Source organism: Chionomys nivalis, chromosome 1, assembly GCF_950005125.1.
Source record: "Chionomys nivalis chromosome 1, mChiNiv1.1, whole genome shotgun sequence".
Lineage (NCBI taxonomy): Eukaryota > Metazoa > Chordata > Mammalia > Rodentia > Cricetidae > Chionomys > Chionomys nivalis.
In genome coordinates, this window is record NC_080086.1 from 166,375,384 (window position 1) to 166,392,944 (window position 17,561).

Below are 17,561 nucleotides of genomic sequence, written 5' to 3' on the forward strand. Positions count from 1 at the left end.
GTAAGAAGCCATACGACATGGCAGCTCCATGCTGGTGTCCTCTGTTGAGTTCCAGTGACAGCATGCCTAGGATCCTGGAAGAAAGGCAAAGATTTCATAGAGAAATTTGCACCTTAGTCGGTCAATGAAGGCTTCACACTTATTTTCTGGTGCAGGATAACTGGGTGAGAGAGAAAACCCTAGAGATGCAAGGATTCTGTGTTAAGTATTTTTCTGTTGCTGTGATATAAACCTTGACCCAGGCAAAGAGTTTGGGGGCTTACACTTGTAGATTGGAGTTCATAACAGAGGTGAACTGCAGTACACGAGGCAGGCGTGGCAGCTGGTCCAAGGAGCTGAGAGCTCATATCTCCAACTGCGAGCAGCAAGCAGAAAGTACAAACAAAGTGGCAAAGGCTTTTTAAATCTCAGAGTCTGCTCTCAGTGACTTCCTCCAGTGAAGCTGTACCACCTGAACCTCCCCACACACCACCACCAACTGGGGAGCAGGTCAAATGCCTGAGACGATGGGAGACGTTCTCATTCATACCACCGGAGACTCCTGCTTAGGGGTAGAAGTGTGAATTGTCTACTGACAGTTCAATGTTCTTATTGCAAATTCCATGGGGGGAAGAGGATAGCATCCATAACGGGGATATTAATATATACAAAACAAATCCCAAGTCCAGCTCTCAATTGTTGACATGTTAGAAAAATGCAGTTCTGTTTACTTTTTGTCTTTCTTCCTTCCTTTACTTTATTAACAAAAAATTAGGTGCTTTTTTTAAAAAAAAAAAAAACATATTGTTCTTCAAAAGACGTTAGTGTAGGTTTTGTTGATCAATTCTATTTATTTATTTGGCTACCCATTTTCCAAGTTGTACATCAAGGTCACTGCATAGGTCCGCACAGTGTTAAGGCATAGCTCCTCACAGGCCAGTGCAGTGCAAGCCGGGAGGGAATGATGGCCTGAACTCAGATGTTTTTGCCATCTACCCTCCTGGTGCCTTTGCCGTGCAAACATAGTTCATTAAGGCAGCGGTTCTCAACCTTCGAGACCTTTTAACACAGTTCCTCGTGTCATGGTGATCCAGGACCGTAAAGTCATTTCATTGCTACTCATAACTGTAGTTTTGCTACTGTTATGAATTGTAATATAAATATCTGATAGGCAGGATATCTGATGTATGAGTCCCAAAAGGGTCATGACCCACAGGTTGAGAACCACTGCCTTAAGCGCTGGTTCTCAAGGAGACAAGGAAATGTGCTGGCACTCATTTTTTCCTGTTCTTCTCTCATACATTACACCCTGAGTACTGTTTCTTCCTCCACTCCTTCCACATACCACGCACCTCCCGCCTCCCCAGATCCACTCCTCCTCCCTTTCCCTTAAAAAAAAAAAAAAGGTCTTCCAGAAATATCAACTGAACATGGCATAACGAATTACAATAAAACTAGGCACAAACCCTTATGTCAAGGCTGGGCCAGGAAACCCCGTAGGAGGAAAGGAGTCCCAAGTCCAGGGCCTGCACTCTTCAACACAGTTCCCTACTCCCACCTGGAGCCATCTGGCTGCTGCCCTACCCTCCTCTGCGCTGGCTGTTCGCTCGCCAGTGTTTGGAATGTTCTTTCATCATCCAACTGTCTATCTGATGGAGGACCAGGGACATTAGGTTAATTACATCAATCACTTTAGAGTTGTTCACCAAGGCTGAAGTAGAGTCCTTTTAGATGTGATCTAAGAGCACGGGCACCAGCGGCCAGCTGCAGAGGAACCCTGGGTAGCCAGACGTGTGCCCAAATCAGACCGGGTAATCATTGTGGGATATCTCGGAGCTATGGCTGTGGTGCTCCTGGTCAACACTTTGAGGAAAAGAAGGTCAGTCCTTCTTTTCCATATCTTCCCCTTTCGATTATCAAACTGTTACTGCCTTAACCCAATCAAAATGCCTCAAGGATCCTTACCAGCATAGAGCCTTACCAGCAAATCTTAGGACTCACTGTGGGTTCCACTCAGGGTTTTGAAAGTCAGCCAGGATGAAAGGAGAAGATGCCAGAAGCTCTTTGTTGCTTTGGTCACTATGCAGAGAAGAGCAGTGATGAAAATATAGCTGCTGGGGGAAGCTGGACTGCTGTGTTCCTGGAATTTATCTCTAAATAAATGGCTTAAAAGGCTCTCTGAAGATAGCAGGGTCCCTTTAGGTGGAACTTCAGGTACTCCTGAACCTATCAGAAACTGAATAAGCCTGGTGTGCATGGATCTCAAGTGAGAGTTAGTGGCCCTTTTATGTTACTTTCCTTCACTGATGTTGCTGTGTTTTGACTTAATATGGCCAGCTGTAGTGGGACCCAAATCACTACAGTTGTGACGCTACATTTGATGAAGTCCTTATGGGGTGCCAGGCACTGCTGTTAAATAGTCTAGATTGTATTAACTCATGGAAACTCAAGGCAGAGGGTAAATGTTACCATTAATGGATCCACACAATTATTGATATAATATTTATATAATTTAGAGGCAGGTGGAAAGAATAAAGTGATTCTTACATTTCAGAGATTTAGAGTAATTCAAGACATATATTTGAAAAGCAAATACATACTACAAGGTGGAACCTGTAAGCATCATCGGGTTAAATTTCTTTTGTCAGATGTCTCTTTGGGAGACCTTGCCGTAGTTGGGCTTTAAGGAAAATTTCAGTTTTAGGTACAGGGTCAGGAAAGGGAAGCGTATCATGGATAGAGAGTTTGGGAGATAGGCCTTTACAGTGGGGAAAAGCCTGAGAAATATGTAGTGAGGTAGGCCATTGCTAGTTTAGCTTAGGTGAGAAGGTGGAGCCTTATCAACATATTAAGGAGTAAGAACCGTATCAACACTTTAAGGAGTTCCATGAGGAAGGCAATGAGCATCATCTAAACACTTGAGAGTCAGTAACAGAAGGGATGTATGGAAACTTAGTGACACATAACAGTCTCTTTAGCAATGGTTTCTGCATGCTGGCTGCATTCCACATGAAGATTCGAGGCGACTTAGCTCTTGAATGGCCAGGAGAGTTGCAAAGATTCTAGAGTATCTCAATCATCTCCTTGTCAATGACAGCTATAGTTAGAAATCTGTACTTGTAACCTCTCTTCATTTCTTTTTACATTACATGTAATAAATAGCTTTCAGGGATGATGCTCTCCACCAACATAGGTCACAAATCACACAGATTATGTCTCTAAAGACTGAACTGTTCCATACCAGAACCATGTTTGACACTCCAAAGCAGGTTTATTCCTCAATCCAGTCAAACATTTAAGCAGTTGCCTGGGACCAGATTCTGTGATCAGTACCAACGGAGGACACAGTGATGAAAAAAGCATAGGACAAAACTTCCAGAAGTTTTTTTAGAGTCTCAAGGAACAGAAAAACAACTAGCAGGCGATGTTAAATTAGTCTGCCAAGTGTCGTGTTGAATAATGTGATCAGCAATGTCCACTGGGCTAGGACAGTTTCTGTTTAAATGATAATTTATAGTACTTAAGAAAGACAACAGAGCCGGGTGGTAGTGGTGCATGCCTTTAATCCCAGCACTTGGGAGGCAGAGGCAAGCGGATCTCTGTGAGTTCGAGACCAGCCTGGTCTACAAGAGCTAGTTCCAGGACAGGCTCCAAAACCACAAAGAAACCCTGTCTCGAAAAACCACAAAAAAAAAAAAAAAAAAAAAAAGACAACAGAACCTACACATAAGGGTAGGTGTCATATAGGTAGGGTGTGGTGTCTGCTCAGAAGGAGCTCTGTGGAAGAAATGTATCTAACTGACACCTTCAGAGATAATAGGACGAGGGAGTTCATGGAAGGAAGTAGTGGTCAGGAGGTAGAATAGCGATGATCCCAGTGTTTGTGGAAGAAGTGAATTAATTAGTAGACAGACATTGAGGAAGAGAAAGGCCAACTGATTGTACATCTGTATTCTAACACTTAGAAGAAATATCTTGCAATGGGGCATCTATAATCATCTGACAGGTTTGCAAGGCAGTTATTCCATTTTGAAAAAGTATCTCCAAAATATGACATTTAGATGACATATGTGTCTTTACTCTTCTCATTATACCATAGAAAACCCCTTCCTGTAGCTGGCTAATGAAAAGGACCAAAAACCTATTCATTTGGCCCTTTCTCTGTACTGAGACAATTATTTTTCAGTTATTCTATTCCAATTAATGTTTTCAACTTCATTGAGAAATAATCTTTTTTCAATGTGTGTGTTTATGTGTCTGTGTCTGTCATGTGCTTGGTGGATCCACACACACATGTGGGTACAGTCACTTTTGTGGACATCAGAGGACAAAGTCAGGTGACTTTTTCTACAGCTCTCTGGTTTTTTTGAGACAGGGTTCTCACTGAACTTGGCTAGGCTGGCTGGCCATTGATGTCCTGGGGTCTCCTTTTCTCTGCCCACCTGTCCTGAGGTACAGGCACACAGGACCATGTCCAGCTTTATAAAAATTTGAGTGCTGGAGATTTGAACCCAGGTCCTCTTGTTTTTACAGCAGGTGTTCTCATCTACTGAGCTATCAGGCATATTGACTGTTGACATGCGGAAAACTGGTGATGGAGAATCCTCATAGCCTCACTTGGTCTTATTATTAACCTTGTCACCAAATTCATCTTTTCTGTTCACCTTTCCTCATTTAAATTATTCACCTATAGATTTTTCTGTCAACAATTAGTTCTGTCAACAATATATTTTTGAACATCTTGCTTTTTTTTTTCTCTTTGCTGTCATTTAGGACCGGCAGAATTGTTGGATATGGCAGACAGTGAAACGTGAGTGTTGCCTTTCATTATATAGTCTAAACAGTTGTGCTCAAAGCATAGCTTGTCGAGGAGGCATAGCAGTTTTAACTTCACTGATTAGAAGCCCCCTTTAAACCGTGTTTTCGGTGGTACAAAGGTGATCAATCAGCTGCATAAAGCTCCACAGCAGAAACCAATACTTCGTCTTGTGATGATTACCTACATAGTCAATGCTATCACTGCCATTGCCTCTAGGCACCCTACCAGCAAGTAACATTTACATTGGTACTTGGACTGCTGACAGTAAATAAGTACATATATCTTTATCTCTACCATATGCAGCGATTTTTTAAAAAAAAAATAATAATCTGGGATCTGTGAGAAAATGAAGCATCCACACACTGAGGCAATGGGGATGTTCTATCGGGAACTCACCAAGGCCAGCTGGCCGAGGTCTGAAAAAGCATGGGACAAAACCGGTCTCGCTGAACATAATGGACAATGAGGACTACTGAGAACTGAAGAACAATGGCAATGGGTTCTTGATCCTATTGCACGTAATGGCTTTGTGGGAGCCCAGGTAGTTTGGATGCTCACCTTAATAGACCTGGATGGAGGTGGGTGGTCCTTGGACCTCCCACAGGGCAGAGAAACCTGCTTGCTCTTTGGGCTGAGGAGGAAGGAAGACTTGATTGGGGGAGGGGGAGGGAATGGGAGGTGGTGGCGGGGAAGAGGCAGAAATCTTTAATAATTAAATAAATTAATTTAATAAAAAAAAAAAGAAAATGAAGCATCCATGTCTGAAGACATGTGCTGTGTGTGATGGCATGCCTGCTGTTAGCCGGTCTGTGATGAGCGAGTGGCATGCCACCCCTGGAGAACTGGAAACATGGTTACTCAAACACTTATAAGCTCTGGGATGGTCCCTAAACTGAAAATGTTTTTTTCCATCATTCTCATTCTTCTGGCATGCAAATAACCACTTTTCCACTAACAGGAGTAAGAAAAAGATGAATCCTTAACTCCAAAAGCCATATGGGGACCACGAGGGAGTTTCAAAAAAGTCAGACAAAGGATAAAGATAACTGAGCAGGTTTCGAGAGGAATGAGCTGATAGTCAGGGCATAGACGTGAGAATGGACAGGTAGAATAGAGGGCAAGTGAGAAAGTACATAGCTATGAGCTGCTGGTCCACAGTGATGCTGTGCTGGCATGGTTGTTAGTGGGGCTGCCATTCATCCTGGTTTGGCTTTTTTGTGGCTGACATTTGATTTCCCATGAAACATGTTGGCATTGAACGTCTCTATACCTGGGGACTCAGAATGGCAATATCCTTCACTTAGCACACCTCACAGACAGATGGGGGCCCGTCTGCTTTTCCTTGCCCTTCCCCCACATGCTGAGAGGCTGGTCTCTAGCGTATTCTCTATGTGAGAGAATCTGGGTCTGTGAATTGTGCTGGAGTCTGCTACAGCCTCTCAGACAGCTGCTCACTTGATAGATGTAATCCAACATTGACTGAATAGCAGGGGAAGAAGGAAGTCTGGCTCCTCAAAGTTGAGTTTGCAGGACAGACTCATGAAGGTCGGAATGACTTCTACCATGCCAGAAAGGCTGGACCGTGTGAACTCCGTGGAGATACATCCATGTTCTGCCTCAAGTGCTTGGATATATCTGGACAATTTTACTCATTCTCTTCCAGTGTGTAAATCCAATGGTAGTGATCAAAAAAATTACCACCAAGCCACGCCCAGTTTAGAGAAGTAGCTAAAGTTAGATGTTCAGTCTGTTAAAGAGTAACAAGGTATCTGTAGACACCCCAGGCCACCTCCCCAACATGCATGTGTTCTGCTGTCCTGGGCCTCAGCTACTTACAGTGAAGGAAGCTAAAGAGCACACAGTGTCAGCAACTGGGCAGGATAAGCCCCTCATTCTTCTGCTGCCTCCCCATCACTTCATCTGTCTCCAACCCTTGCCTGGTTTCTTAATCTTTGATTTAGGGGCGAGACCGCACTGCACAAGGCCGCTTGCCAACGGAACCGGGCTGTGTGCCAGCTTCTGGTGGACGCGGGAGCATCTCTGAGACAGACAGACTCCAAGGTAACAGGATGAGTGAGTGCAAGCATCCTCCCACTGTGAGAGATCGCAGGCACGATGGCCTCCACTTGTGCCCGCAGCACAGGCATCCTTTCTGTGCTCATGGGAGGGCCTGGAGCTCTGGAAAAAAAGGAGGAAAAAATAGAGTGCTTCATTTAGAGAAACTGCAGTTTAAATGTAGAAGCACAAAGGGAGGAGGGTGTGCATTTGCCTGTGGTACTTTATAGACCTCTATACATGCTAAAGAAAGATGGGGGACTCGAGGCGTCCTGATGAAACACCAGCAGGCCAGGAGTGGGGAAGTGAGGCCCACAGCCAGAGGATGGGAATGTGGTGGTGTGAATGACCTATCTGGCTACTAGGGAGTATCTTTAGGGTTCATCTTTAGCACCAAATCTAATATAATTTAAAAATCTATGATTTGCATTGCTCCATGCATGGGTGCCAAAGTGCTGGCCTACTGGTTGACTCCTTAGATGGGGGGACCTCACTTTGAGATGACATTAGCCACAACCGTGGTATATCCACATCACTCGGTATCTATCTATTTAATTTTAAGTACATGTGTGTATATTTATGTGTGTGAGTACATGGATATGCACCATGTGTTCTAGAGTCTATTGAGGCCAAAAAAGGTGTCAGATTCCCCGGAACTGAAGTTACACGTGGTTGTGATTCACCGTGTGGGTGCTGGGAATTGAACCTGGGACCTCTGTAAGAGTATTAAGTACTCTTAAGTGCTGAGCCATCTTTCCAACCCCAGTCACCATTAATTCATCTAAGTCTTTCTATGTGTTTTCTTACATTAGCATGCAAACCACTATTCTTGATGGGCATGGGAGCCGAAAGCCAGAGGAAGAATAGCTTTGCCCCATTAACTCTGTTCACTTGTAGCATGATACTGAGCCAGTGAGCCCTCCTCATTTGATGACAGAATATCCGGCTGCCTCAGTATGACAATGTGTGACAACAAAGAGTAACAGAGTTCACTGCCCTATATCATTTTAATAGCCCAGTATTTTGCCTTACAGTGATACTTATGTCAATGAGGCTTGAAACATGGTTCCATTCTTAGGTCAGGTTCTAAATCTGCAAAGCATATAAGCATATTAAGATGGTCTTGAGACCAGAGGTTGTTAGTAGAACATATAAGCCACCTTTATCAGAAAGTTCCCATGGATGGAGGGAATGGACCAGGAAGAATCTAGGAGAACTGGATCTGGTGCCATCCTCAGCAGGTTCTGTTTACAGGGACCTGTCAAGAGGCAGTTGATGAATGGAGTGTGGGGGTCTTGTCCACTCTGAGGAGTTGACCAAGGACAGAGACAGAAACAGGAACAGGAACAGAGACAGACAGGAAGGCAGGCAGGCAGGCAGGCAGACAGACAGACAGACACACACACACAGAGAGAGAGAGAGAGAGAGAGAGAGAGAGAGAGAGAGAGAGAGAGAGAGAGAACCACAGGAGTCGACCTTCTGTCCTGATAAGCACTTGGAGTTTTGAAGGATTTTGAGTAGAGAGTAAGAAAGGACCATGACTAACTATATCTTTGTTTCAAAGAAGAATTTTAAAGACTTGGTGAATTTGAAGGCTTTCATTAAGTAGAAACATTAAGTGAACCTGAGTGGACTTGTAGTGAATTCTTGCTAAGAATGATCTCCAAGGATATTGCTTATATCTTAAACATTCCGAGAGAAGTTTCATTCACAAGTATGTTCAGCTTTAATCTAGCACCATGTTACAGAATGGTCAGATTAACGGATTCTAAAACAGGAATGATACACAGATGTATTACTGTGTGGTAAGATCTCTAGAGCATAATTTTGAGTGAAAAGTTATGATGTTCAGTAGGATGCCTGGTATGACTCCAACTGGTTTTAAAAATGAAAACCAAGCAGACATACCTACATGGAAATAGAGAATAAACTGAATCATACCTAGATCTCAGAGAGGGGATTTCAAGTGACTTTTGCTTTTCTTTTAAGCTTTTCTGTATTTCTAGTTTTCTGTGTATGATCATAAAAATCAGAGTTATTTATATTTTGAATACATTTATATAACCCCAAATAGGAAGAAGTCTCAGGTTCACTTCACCCTACTTTTCTGAATACTTACGAGGTGGGGAAGTCAACCTCATCATTATCAAAGTAAAGGCAAGATGGTCTACTAGAGTTGTGTAAAAGTATAGGAACCCAAACTAGGGATTTAGTATTAGGTGCAGACTGAATGTGTGAACTCTTAGGAAAATGAGTGTTGAGACAAGCTAAGGAAGTCCCTCCCAGATGCTTTGTGAGTTACTGCTCTTCCTCTCGGCTTCTGTTACTTGGTTCACCATGTTTAGTGAAAAGGAACCATGAATTATTATCCTGAAATAGAATCCCTGTTTCATACAGTACTTCCCCTGTCTCCTTGGCTTCAAATTCCCTGCGCATGGTTTCTCCCCACAGGCTCAGAGAGAGTCTATGGCGTCCTGCTTACTGAGATGCATATTCTGTCATCACCCTGTAATTTACCAGCACGTGTTTGTATGACCCTGATTATAGAGAAAAATGGATTTGAAGGTCTCGTAAATTCTGAAGCATCCAACATGGAAGGGTTCTTTGGAGGGACTCATCGTTGGCTAGCCCAAGTCTGTGACCTACAGGTATCATCTCTCTCCAACTATTTGTTTTTCTTTCGTTATCTATAGGGAAAGACACCCCAAGAACGAGCACAGCAAGCCGGGGACCCAGATTTGGCTGCTTATCTAGAAAGCCGACAGAACTTTAAGATCATTGGCCACGAGGACCTGGAAACTGCTGTTTGACCCTGGTTGACAGGCACAAAGAACTCGAGCAAGCGTATCACCTACGCCCTCCCGACCACTGGGCAGCTCCCCTGGAAGAAGCTAAAGGAATTCATATAGGCCTCTCTCCCGCAAGGATCAATCTGAGACCACACTACCAGGTTTAAGGGCTACCAGGATGTACAACAGGACATGATAGCCCATTGAGAAGGAGGCAGGCCGCCTGGAGATTTGTGGAGTACGTGTTCCACAAAATTTGATTCTTATTGCTTCCAGCAAGTAGCATGAACTTCTGCGTTCACCTGTCTAATTTATTTCAAAGATTCTGAGGATGTTCACACAAATGGCACTGCTCCCTCCTCCCTCTCTGCATTCATCTTTCCCTTGTACCACATAACCTTACTGTAATCACCCATCGATTTAGAAAATATACTATCTCCTCTCTTTACTTTCAGTCTTCCAACCACAAGGTTGTCTGAAGGTCTTTTGAAACCCTCCTGGATGTCTTGCAGAAACATATCTGTAAAACCACTTCCATTTGCAGACTAAATATACCAAGACTAGTTAGTGGCTTTGCATGCCCCCTACCCCCTCTGGTTTCATCACACAGGAGCTGGGAGGTGCCACAGAGGTAACATCAACTTGTGTGCCCTACCCCCTCTGGTTTCATCACACAGGAGCTGGGAGGTGCCACAGAGGTAACATCAACTTGTGTGCTCTGTCTCTGAGGTATGGCGGAGCAGCACGGGAGCTGTCTGTGCTTGAAGTACTTCAGAGAGATTGCCCAGGGGTCATCCCAGGCAGCTGGGCTGTTGGTGATCAGAGGACTGGTTCAGCTTGGGCTGTTTGTACAGCTCGGTACTGCCTACGTGTAGCCATCTCTGCCTTCTGCTGCAGGGGAGATGTGTCTAGGAGTCGGTGAAAGCCCATAGCTAGTTTACAGAGCCATGCAATTCTAAGTGCTGTTTCAGGGACAAGGTTGGGCCCGTCTAGGACATTGGTTATAGGAAATGGAGCCTTCAAATGTTTAGTCCTAAGCTTTGTAAAGTGATAATAGAAAGCAGTCTAATTGGCTTGGAAAAAAAAATAGCAAAAATAAAAGTAGCAAAGTGTGTCGCAACAATATACTTCAATAGGAAAACAGCCTTTGGCGTTTGGGGCTGAGGCGAATGACTGCCGCTAGTGGATACAGTGGTGAGAGGGGGTTCAGGTTTGTTTTTCTAAGAGTTCAGTTTTCAGGATGGCAAGGAAGACTTGACCCAAAGACAAAGCCTCATCTCACCAGTTCCGTGGTCAGACTCTCAGGATGCCTGGCCCTTCCTAGTCTGTACTTCACTCGTGACTTTTTAGGTTCTGAGATTATATCTGATGGCCCTGTTTTCCATGTAGTTGGAGGCTTATTAAGCTCTGCTGCATACTTATTTTTCCTGTCACAAATTTCTTAATATAAACCACTGTGGCCGAAACGGCTTTATGAGATCATCACTTCTCTTCATGCCATGGATCTGGAGGGATCAGGTAGAAATTACTTTCTACTCAAAAATCTTCGAGTTAGGTGTGGGTCACAAACACAAGTGGTGTATCTGAGGGCTTTTCTTTCTGCTTTCTTCCATTTTCTTTTTCTCTTGAACGCAGGAAAATGTTTCCTCTGTGTTTCTGCATGTGACCTTTAATCTCACAGTCCAATGGGGACAATTTGTTTATCAGAATCACGTATCATCATTTGGAAGGGATGGATATAATGTACCATATTAAATACAAGCAGGCTTTGTGTGGGTCGGGGCTTCATTACCAGAGACTCCCTATAGTCATTTCAGGACCAATCTTGGCATCGTTTCTAGCTGGGGGAAAGGGGGTTGGCTAAGAGTAATGTGTTTTTAGGCATCCATCTCAGAACTGCAATTTTCTCTTAGATTTTGCAGGGAGGGGAAGCAGAGGGTCTGGACTCGATTGTTTCCAGGAGCTGAAGTCACTGGGTTTCTGTTAGGAGTTTTTCAGTTGTTGGGGCTGTCAAGGAAATATTGTGATGACAAATATAATCCCTAGAGTGGACTGGAACCTGTCTTTGAATGGAGCCTTCCAGCTCCTAGATCAAGCCAAACATTTGGCCAAGCAGTTGGGTATCCAGCTGGCCAGTGCTGAGATACAGGACTATATTTTCGTTAACCACCATCTCATATTTCTCTGAGAATGCTTCAAAACAGCCTAGAGAAAATTTAGGATAGAGGTGGCTATGGGCCAATCCCAATAACTCCAACGAAGGCACGAATAAGTTCCTGGCATGAAAGTAGATGCAGTACTAACTACTGTAAGGGTCCTGGTACATGTAGAAATTGCACCCCTCCCCTCCACAAGAAGAGAAAAAAATAGATCTACATTATTGTTGAGGAGCAATGTGTATGATCCGTCTCTGGAAAAATAACACCTCTAAGACTTGGTGTTTCAAAACAATGTGAGCAGAGAAGCCACAAGATTTCATGAGTTCATCATTATGTCTACCTCTTGTAGGTTTTTTTAAAAATTATTTGTTGTGTGTGGTAGCTCTGAGCATGAGAAAGAGCTAAAGCCATGTGGTCCTGCCTCTGCTTAAGTATATAGTGTCCCATTTAGTGAGCTAACAGGAGGTACAGAAGAAAATGGTACAATCCTGACCCCTCAAAGTTTCTCAGACATAAAAGTATGTACCTGTGGAAAAAATGTTTATACAGCGAGCTGGGGCTGTGTTGCAAGAAACAGGCAACCTAGCAAGTCTCCTGTATCCAGTCCTTTGGGTTGGAGAAAGGTCCTCTTTGGAATTCCTCTTTAAGTTAGGCTGGTAGGAGGATGAAGAATGAAATGTTATTAAAAGATAGAATTCTAGTGCTGTAAAGGTAATCATTTTTGTAACCCCATATTCCACAGGCCATGAAACATTAGCCCGGTCCCTGCCCCTACCACATTCACTGACGTGACAGAGACCAGGAGAGGGTTCATTAACCTAGAAGGCTAAACAGTGTGACTAGGGATTTTTGCTATGAGATTTCTGGTCACCTCCATAGAGGTGATAATTGAAACCCAATGGGAATCCTAAAGCAGAATTCAGCTGAAGTGAAATTAGTAAGAACTGGCGGAAGGCCCCTGTGTCATGTTGCTTTCTGCTTTGCCAGAAACTACCCAGGCAGATTTGGCTGGGTTCTAAGATGCTCAACAGGGCACTACTTTCCCCTGGAACCTGGTAGAAACTCCTTTGCCCAATAGGTCTCTGAAATGTATCTGCTAGAATTCCTAGGATATTCATGTCTAAGAAAACAAGGGTGGTAGTTTCCTTTGATCATATGACAATGATATGAACACACCTTTTAGTTATGGAAGTAGCACATGCATTTTATATAGGTTCTAACTCCACCGAAAGTGTCAGATGCAGCGTGAAGACATCCTCTGCTGGTGTGTCTCAGTCCCCAGCAAGAGACACCATCAATGTGGACAATCATGGTTGCTTATAGGTTATGTCAGAAATATCTTGCTTATATACATACATATCTGTACATGTACATGCATATCCATCCATACATAAGTAGAAATGTATTTATTTGTATACATATATGGGCATATATGCCATACACACATATTGCATATGTTTAGACAAGAAGACATTCTAAAAGCATGCCAATCATCTTTATGTGTATAGTTAATACTCATAGGTGACGACACAGAATTTTCATTTAGCTGTTATTTCCTCCATCCCTGAGCTTACTTCTACCCCTGCATCACTGTAGTTGCCCTTGGCATTGGCTACTGTCAGAGTCATAAAGTCCACAACCAATAAGTCTTCTGATTATTTATATGTTGCCTCCCATGATGCATGAAACCAGCCTTAGCCCTGTGACTTGTCTCCTTTTGCCTCTCAGGGGAGTAAAGGAGAATTCTTTCTTTATGATCCCCTCACTCCTCTAAAGCTGAGTCGATAAGCTTTCTAATGTTATTTAACTAGGGCAAGCTATTGTCAGGAAGGGGATAGATACTAGGGTGTGGTCTGGGGGTTGGAGCAGCTTGTCTTCCAGTAGGGGAAGCTAATTAAATCATTGAGCACAGCATGGTGTTTTATTCAGTTATGCTCTTTAAAAGTAAAAATAGATCTTTGTGAAAATGGCTCATCATAACCACCAACTAAGACTGCTAATTGTTCTATGCAGCTAAATTATGTTCCTGTTAGGAAAAGAAAGACCATGTATTAAATTAGCTCTCTGAACACACTGTAATATGTATTTAGTATAAGCTCCCTTCTGCCCACATCACAAACATACTGTCTTTGACTCTCTCAGTGCTTCTCAGCACTGAACCCCACATTCAGCTGATAACATGTCCTCTTCCTGTGGCCCTGTCAGCGCTTGTTTTCTGTCCCCCAGCTCTCTGGCTGTGAAACATTGCCGGCACTACTGTCTATCACTTTGTTTCACGGCTGCCTAAATCTTCCCCAGATGTTATGATCGAAATATATATCAACATGAAATTTCCCTCTGGGTCAAGAATCCATGTTGCCCGAAGGATAGGCTCATGCCTCCTGACCTCAGCTATCTGACAGAATTATGACACACTGATTCTTAGAAGCAGTCTGTGAGGTTGAGTTTATTTTTTTGTTCTAGTCACGTGAGAGGTCACAACCATAAATAGTTCCTTTATTTGAAAGGGTGTAAGTGACGTGTGCTTTTAAAATCATCCAGGGGACAGGATTATATATGGGTTATACTCTCGAGAGTCATCTGTGGTTTCTTTTAAAAAGTTGTTAATGCAGTTTAATGAGAAACCTAAAAACAGAAATAAGCAAAGGATACCACACTGGACAATCTACTCATCCAGAACATTGAAATGCATTATTCTGGTCCCAAAGAGGAAACAGAGAACAATCATAAAGTATTAAAGCAAATAGCTTACAGTAGAAACTTGGATGTTGGATGATGTGTTCCTCCAGGAAGTACTTATTATATATACATTCAATCATGATCATCCATTAATATATTCAAAAACCCATCATGTTTGCAAGTATTTCAACATTTCTTTCAAAATATTTATCACTCACTGTGATACAGATTCAGTAAGAACATAGCTATCTAAGAATGCAGGGGGTAAACCACTTCAAAGAAGTGGCAGACAGAGATCAAAAGACAAACCTAAGCAGCTGAAGCTCTGTAAGTTGCATGTGTTTGGATTTGAAGGTTCCTCCGCGATGCCCTGAAAGTTCACCAGGTTCGTGTTATTTTTGTTACTCTTTGTTCTGTGTGAGCAAATGCAGTAGTATTGTTTTGTATTTCCAGTTCCTTGGAATTTTGGCAAAGTTCTTAAAAATATAGCTGAAACTTTGACTTTAAGATGAAACTTAGAAACCCTACTTAAGGAAGGGCTAAGAGTTATTTATCCCAGTCCTCAAGAGCAAAACCAGGAGTAATAAGCAGAATTTTCAGTGGGTTGTGATTAAATATAAAGAAGATGAAGTATGAGTTGCCAAATAGTGCAGTGGGCATCTGTACAGAGTTACAGACTTTCAACATCTGGAAATACTTAGATGGAGGGGATTTGACCATTCTTAGGCATGTCACTAGAAGGGATTTGTGATCTGAAGGGTCTGCAAATTAGATTGTTGTTTGCTTCACTTTGAGAATGGCTTTGTCTGATAGCAACATTTGATCTTAAAAATTAATGGGAACCTTGATTCCTTAATTAAAACATCACTTTATACATGAGGAACTTGAAAATGTTGGAGTGGGTAGGCTTTAGTTCTCATTTTAAAAAATTAAAACCAACTAAGCACAGATTCAAGAATTCAAGGGGGGAAAAGAGGAAAAGCACATACGGAGATAAAATTTCAAAATTCCTCTGAAAACATTTTGGGTGTTGATGAGTATTCGTGAACATTTCCAAGTAAAGCCTTATTGGAAATCATGCCATTCTTCAAATATATATTTATATATTTAAAAAGTGCTGTGATTTGAGATTCTTAGAATTAGCTGTAACCTAATCAAAGAAAGAAATTCTGCCTCAGGGACATTTAGGAGCTAAGTAAATGTACACGAAAGGCAACGTGGAAACTCCCTTGGTTTCTGGTACCAGCATGGGAATTGCAAAGGATGATATACAGAACAAAATAGTGGGGTAGGTTTTCTCTTTGCTTGCAATGTTCTAGCACCAATGGTATCTGAGTTGACTGCCTTTGGTAGTGGAAGCAACAGGGACTCTCTCATGTCTCAGCTCTTTATTGAGACACAAGTGTGGTTTGCAGTTTAAAGCAATTAAACAACAATCCAAATACGGTTTATTGACAACTTCCATGAGATTGTTTAAGTCAGAGCATTGATAGTTTGATGTATTTTGACACCTCTGAACTTTGATATCTATTAGAATTTGATGCGGGAGATAACACAGGTAAGATATTCTAAACTGGGTTCCAGCAGAGTGAATTCAACCTGCACAGATTCACACAGTGAGAGGGCCCCCACCAGATAAAGGATCTGTTGAAAGTACAGACCAGCATGCCTCAAATAGATGCTTTCTAGGAAAATGGTTTCCACCATTGCCTTCAATGGAGCTTTACATCGGTTGTTCAGATTTCCATGATACGAAGGTTTCTCCGTGAAGATATATATATATAGATATCTATATATATATATCTATATATATATATGTGTGTGTGTGTGTGTGTGTAATATTCCACAGCCAAGTTGAATAGAACTAAGAGATATCTTAAAATTAGAATTCTAGATTTTTTTTATCAAGAGGCATGCCAGTTTAGACATATTTCAAACACAAACGTGTTTAAAGTTTAGATACTGTGATAAATTCTATGCAAAAAAAAAAAAAAACTAGAGGTGAGGGTTGATGACTCATCTGTTTGTGATTCTCATTCCCACCCCTCCCCATATGTGTGCGTGTGTGTGTGTGTGTAAGTGAAAGTACTCTTTTACATCCTTTGAAGGCGGATATTGTTTCAGAATGCTGTACTAAAAGGTGTTGAGAATGGCCCTATCACTCAGGGAATGGCTGATCTGTTTATGGGAGGGTGTGGGTGCAAAGTTCATCCTACACAATCACATAGTAGACATTCAGACACATGAGAAACCATGCTGTGCTTGAAAGAAAAGAAAGAAGGAAGGAAGGAAGGAAGGAAGGAAGGAAGGAAGGAAGGAAGGAAGAAAGAAAGAAAGAAAGAAAGAAAGAAAGAAAGAAAGAAAGAAAGAAAGAAAGAAAGAAAGAAAAGAAAAGAGGCAATGTTAGGTTAGGAATAAATAATGTTCAAATATCCATAGGAGACTGGCTGTTGGGTGCTGTCTGATCCATGTTCTAAGGCACAATGCCCTTTAGTCTAGACTCTAAACCAAGGACTGAGCAGATGAAAAGGGGCAGAAAGCATGGGTAGCCGCCATTATGTAAGGTTTTTCATTTCTAAACATTGCATCCAGAAAAATCAGTCGGGCTTCCTCGAGAAACAACAAGTGTTTTCAACTGTTTCTTCTCGTACTTAGGTGAAGATAAAAAGTCAGCTCAGGAATTACTGGAGAGTCCATCCTTAACTGTGAGGGAACGTGGAACACAACATCCTGTTTCCCAGGTTTAGTTTTCTGTTATTTTAGTCTGAAGTAAACCTTAGATCTCATTCACTCCTGGGTCCCTGACATTTAGAGGGCAGCTTCTTAGAGAAATCAAAGACATTTTTGAAAAGGATTATTCATGATAAATACAGCCCACATCTTTTAGAAGCAGACACTTTGTGAGTTTAAATATTTGTGCATTCTCATTCTCTCTCTCTCTCTCTCTCTCTCTCTCTCTCTCTCACACACACACACACACACACATACACACGAAGAAAGAGGGAGAGAGGGTCAGTTTCGCAAGTCTGAAAAGATACATATTTCACTTGAGGTCCAAAGTCACAAATTTAGGACATAAAA

The 17,561-nt window shown here is 42.2% G+C and overlaps 1 protein-coding gene across 5 annotated transcripts in view; it reads left to right on the forward strand.

The window, feature by feature from the left end:
• The window catches only part of Dgki (diacylglycerol kinase iota), a 459,452-nt gene extending 442,600 nt beyond the window's left edge, over positions 1-16,852 (forward strand). For all 5 annotated transcript variants that reach the window (XM_057763104.1, XM_057763127.1, XM_057763112.1 and 2 more), the window contains 3 exons: positions 4,753-4,789; positions 6,760-6,859; positions 9,547-16,852. In XM_057763104.1, coding sequence (XP_057619087.1) covers positions 4,753-4,789; positions 6,760-6,859; positions 9,547-9,663 — 254 coding nt within the window. In that variant the 3' untranslated portion in view covers positions 9,664-16,852. The remainder of the gene's footprint in view (positions 1-4,752; positions 4,790-6,759; positions 6,860-9,546) is intronic.
• Positions 16,853-17,561: the final 709 nt, after the last annotated feature.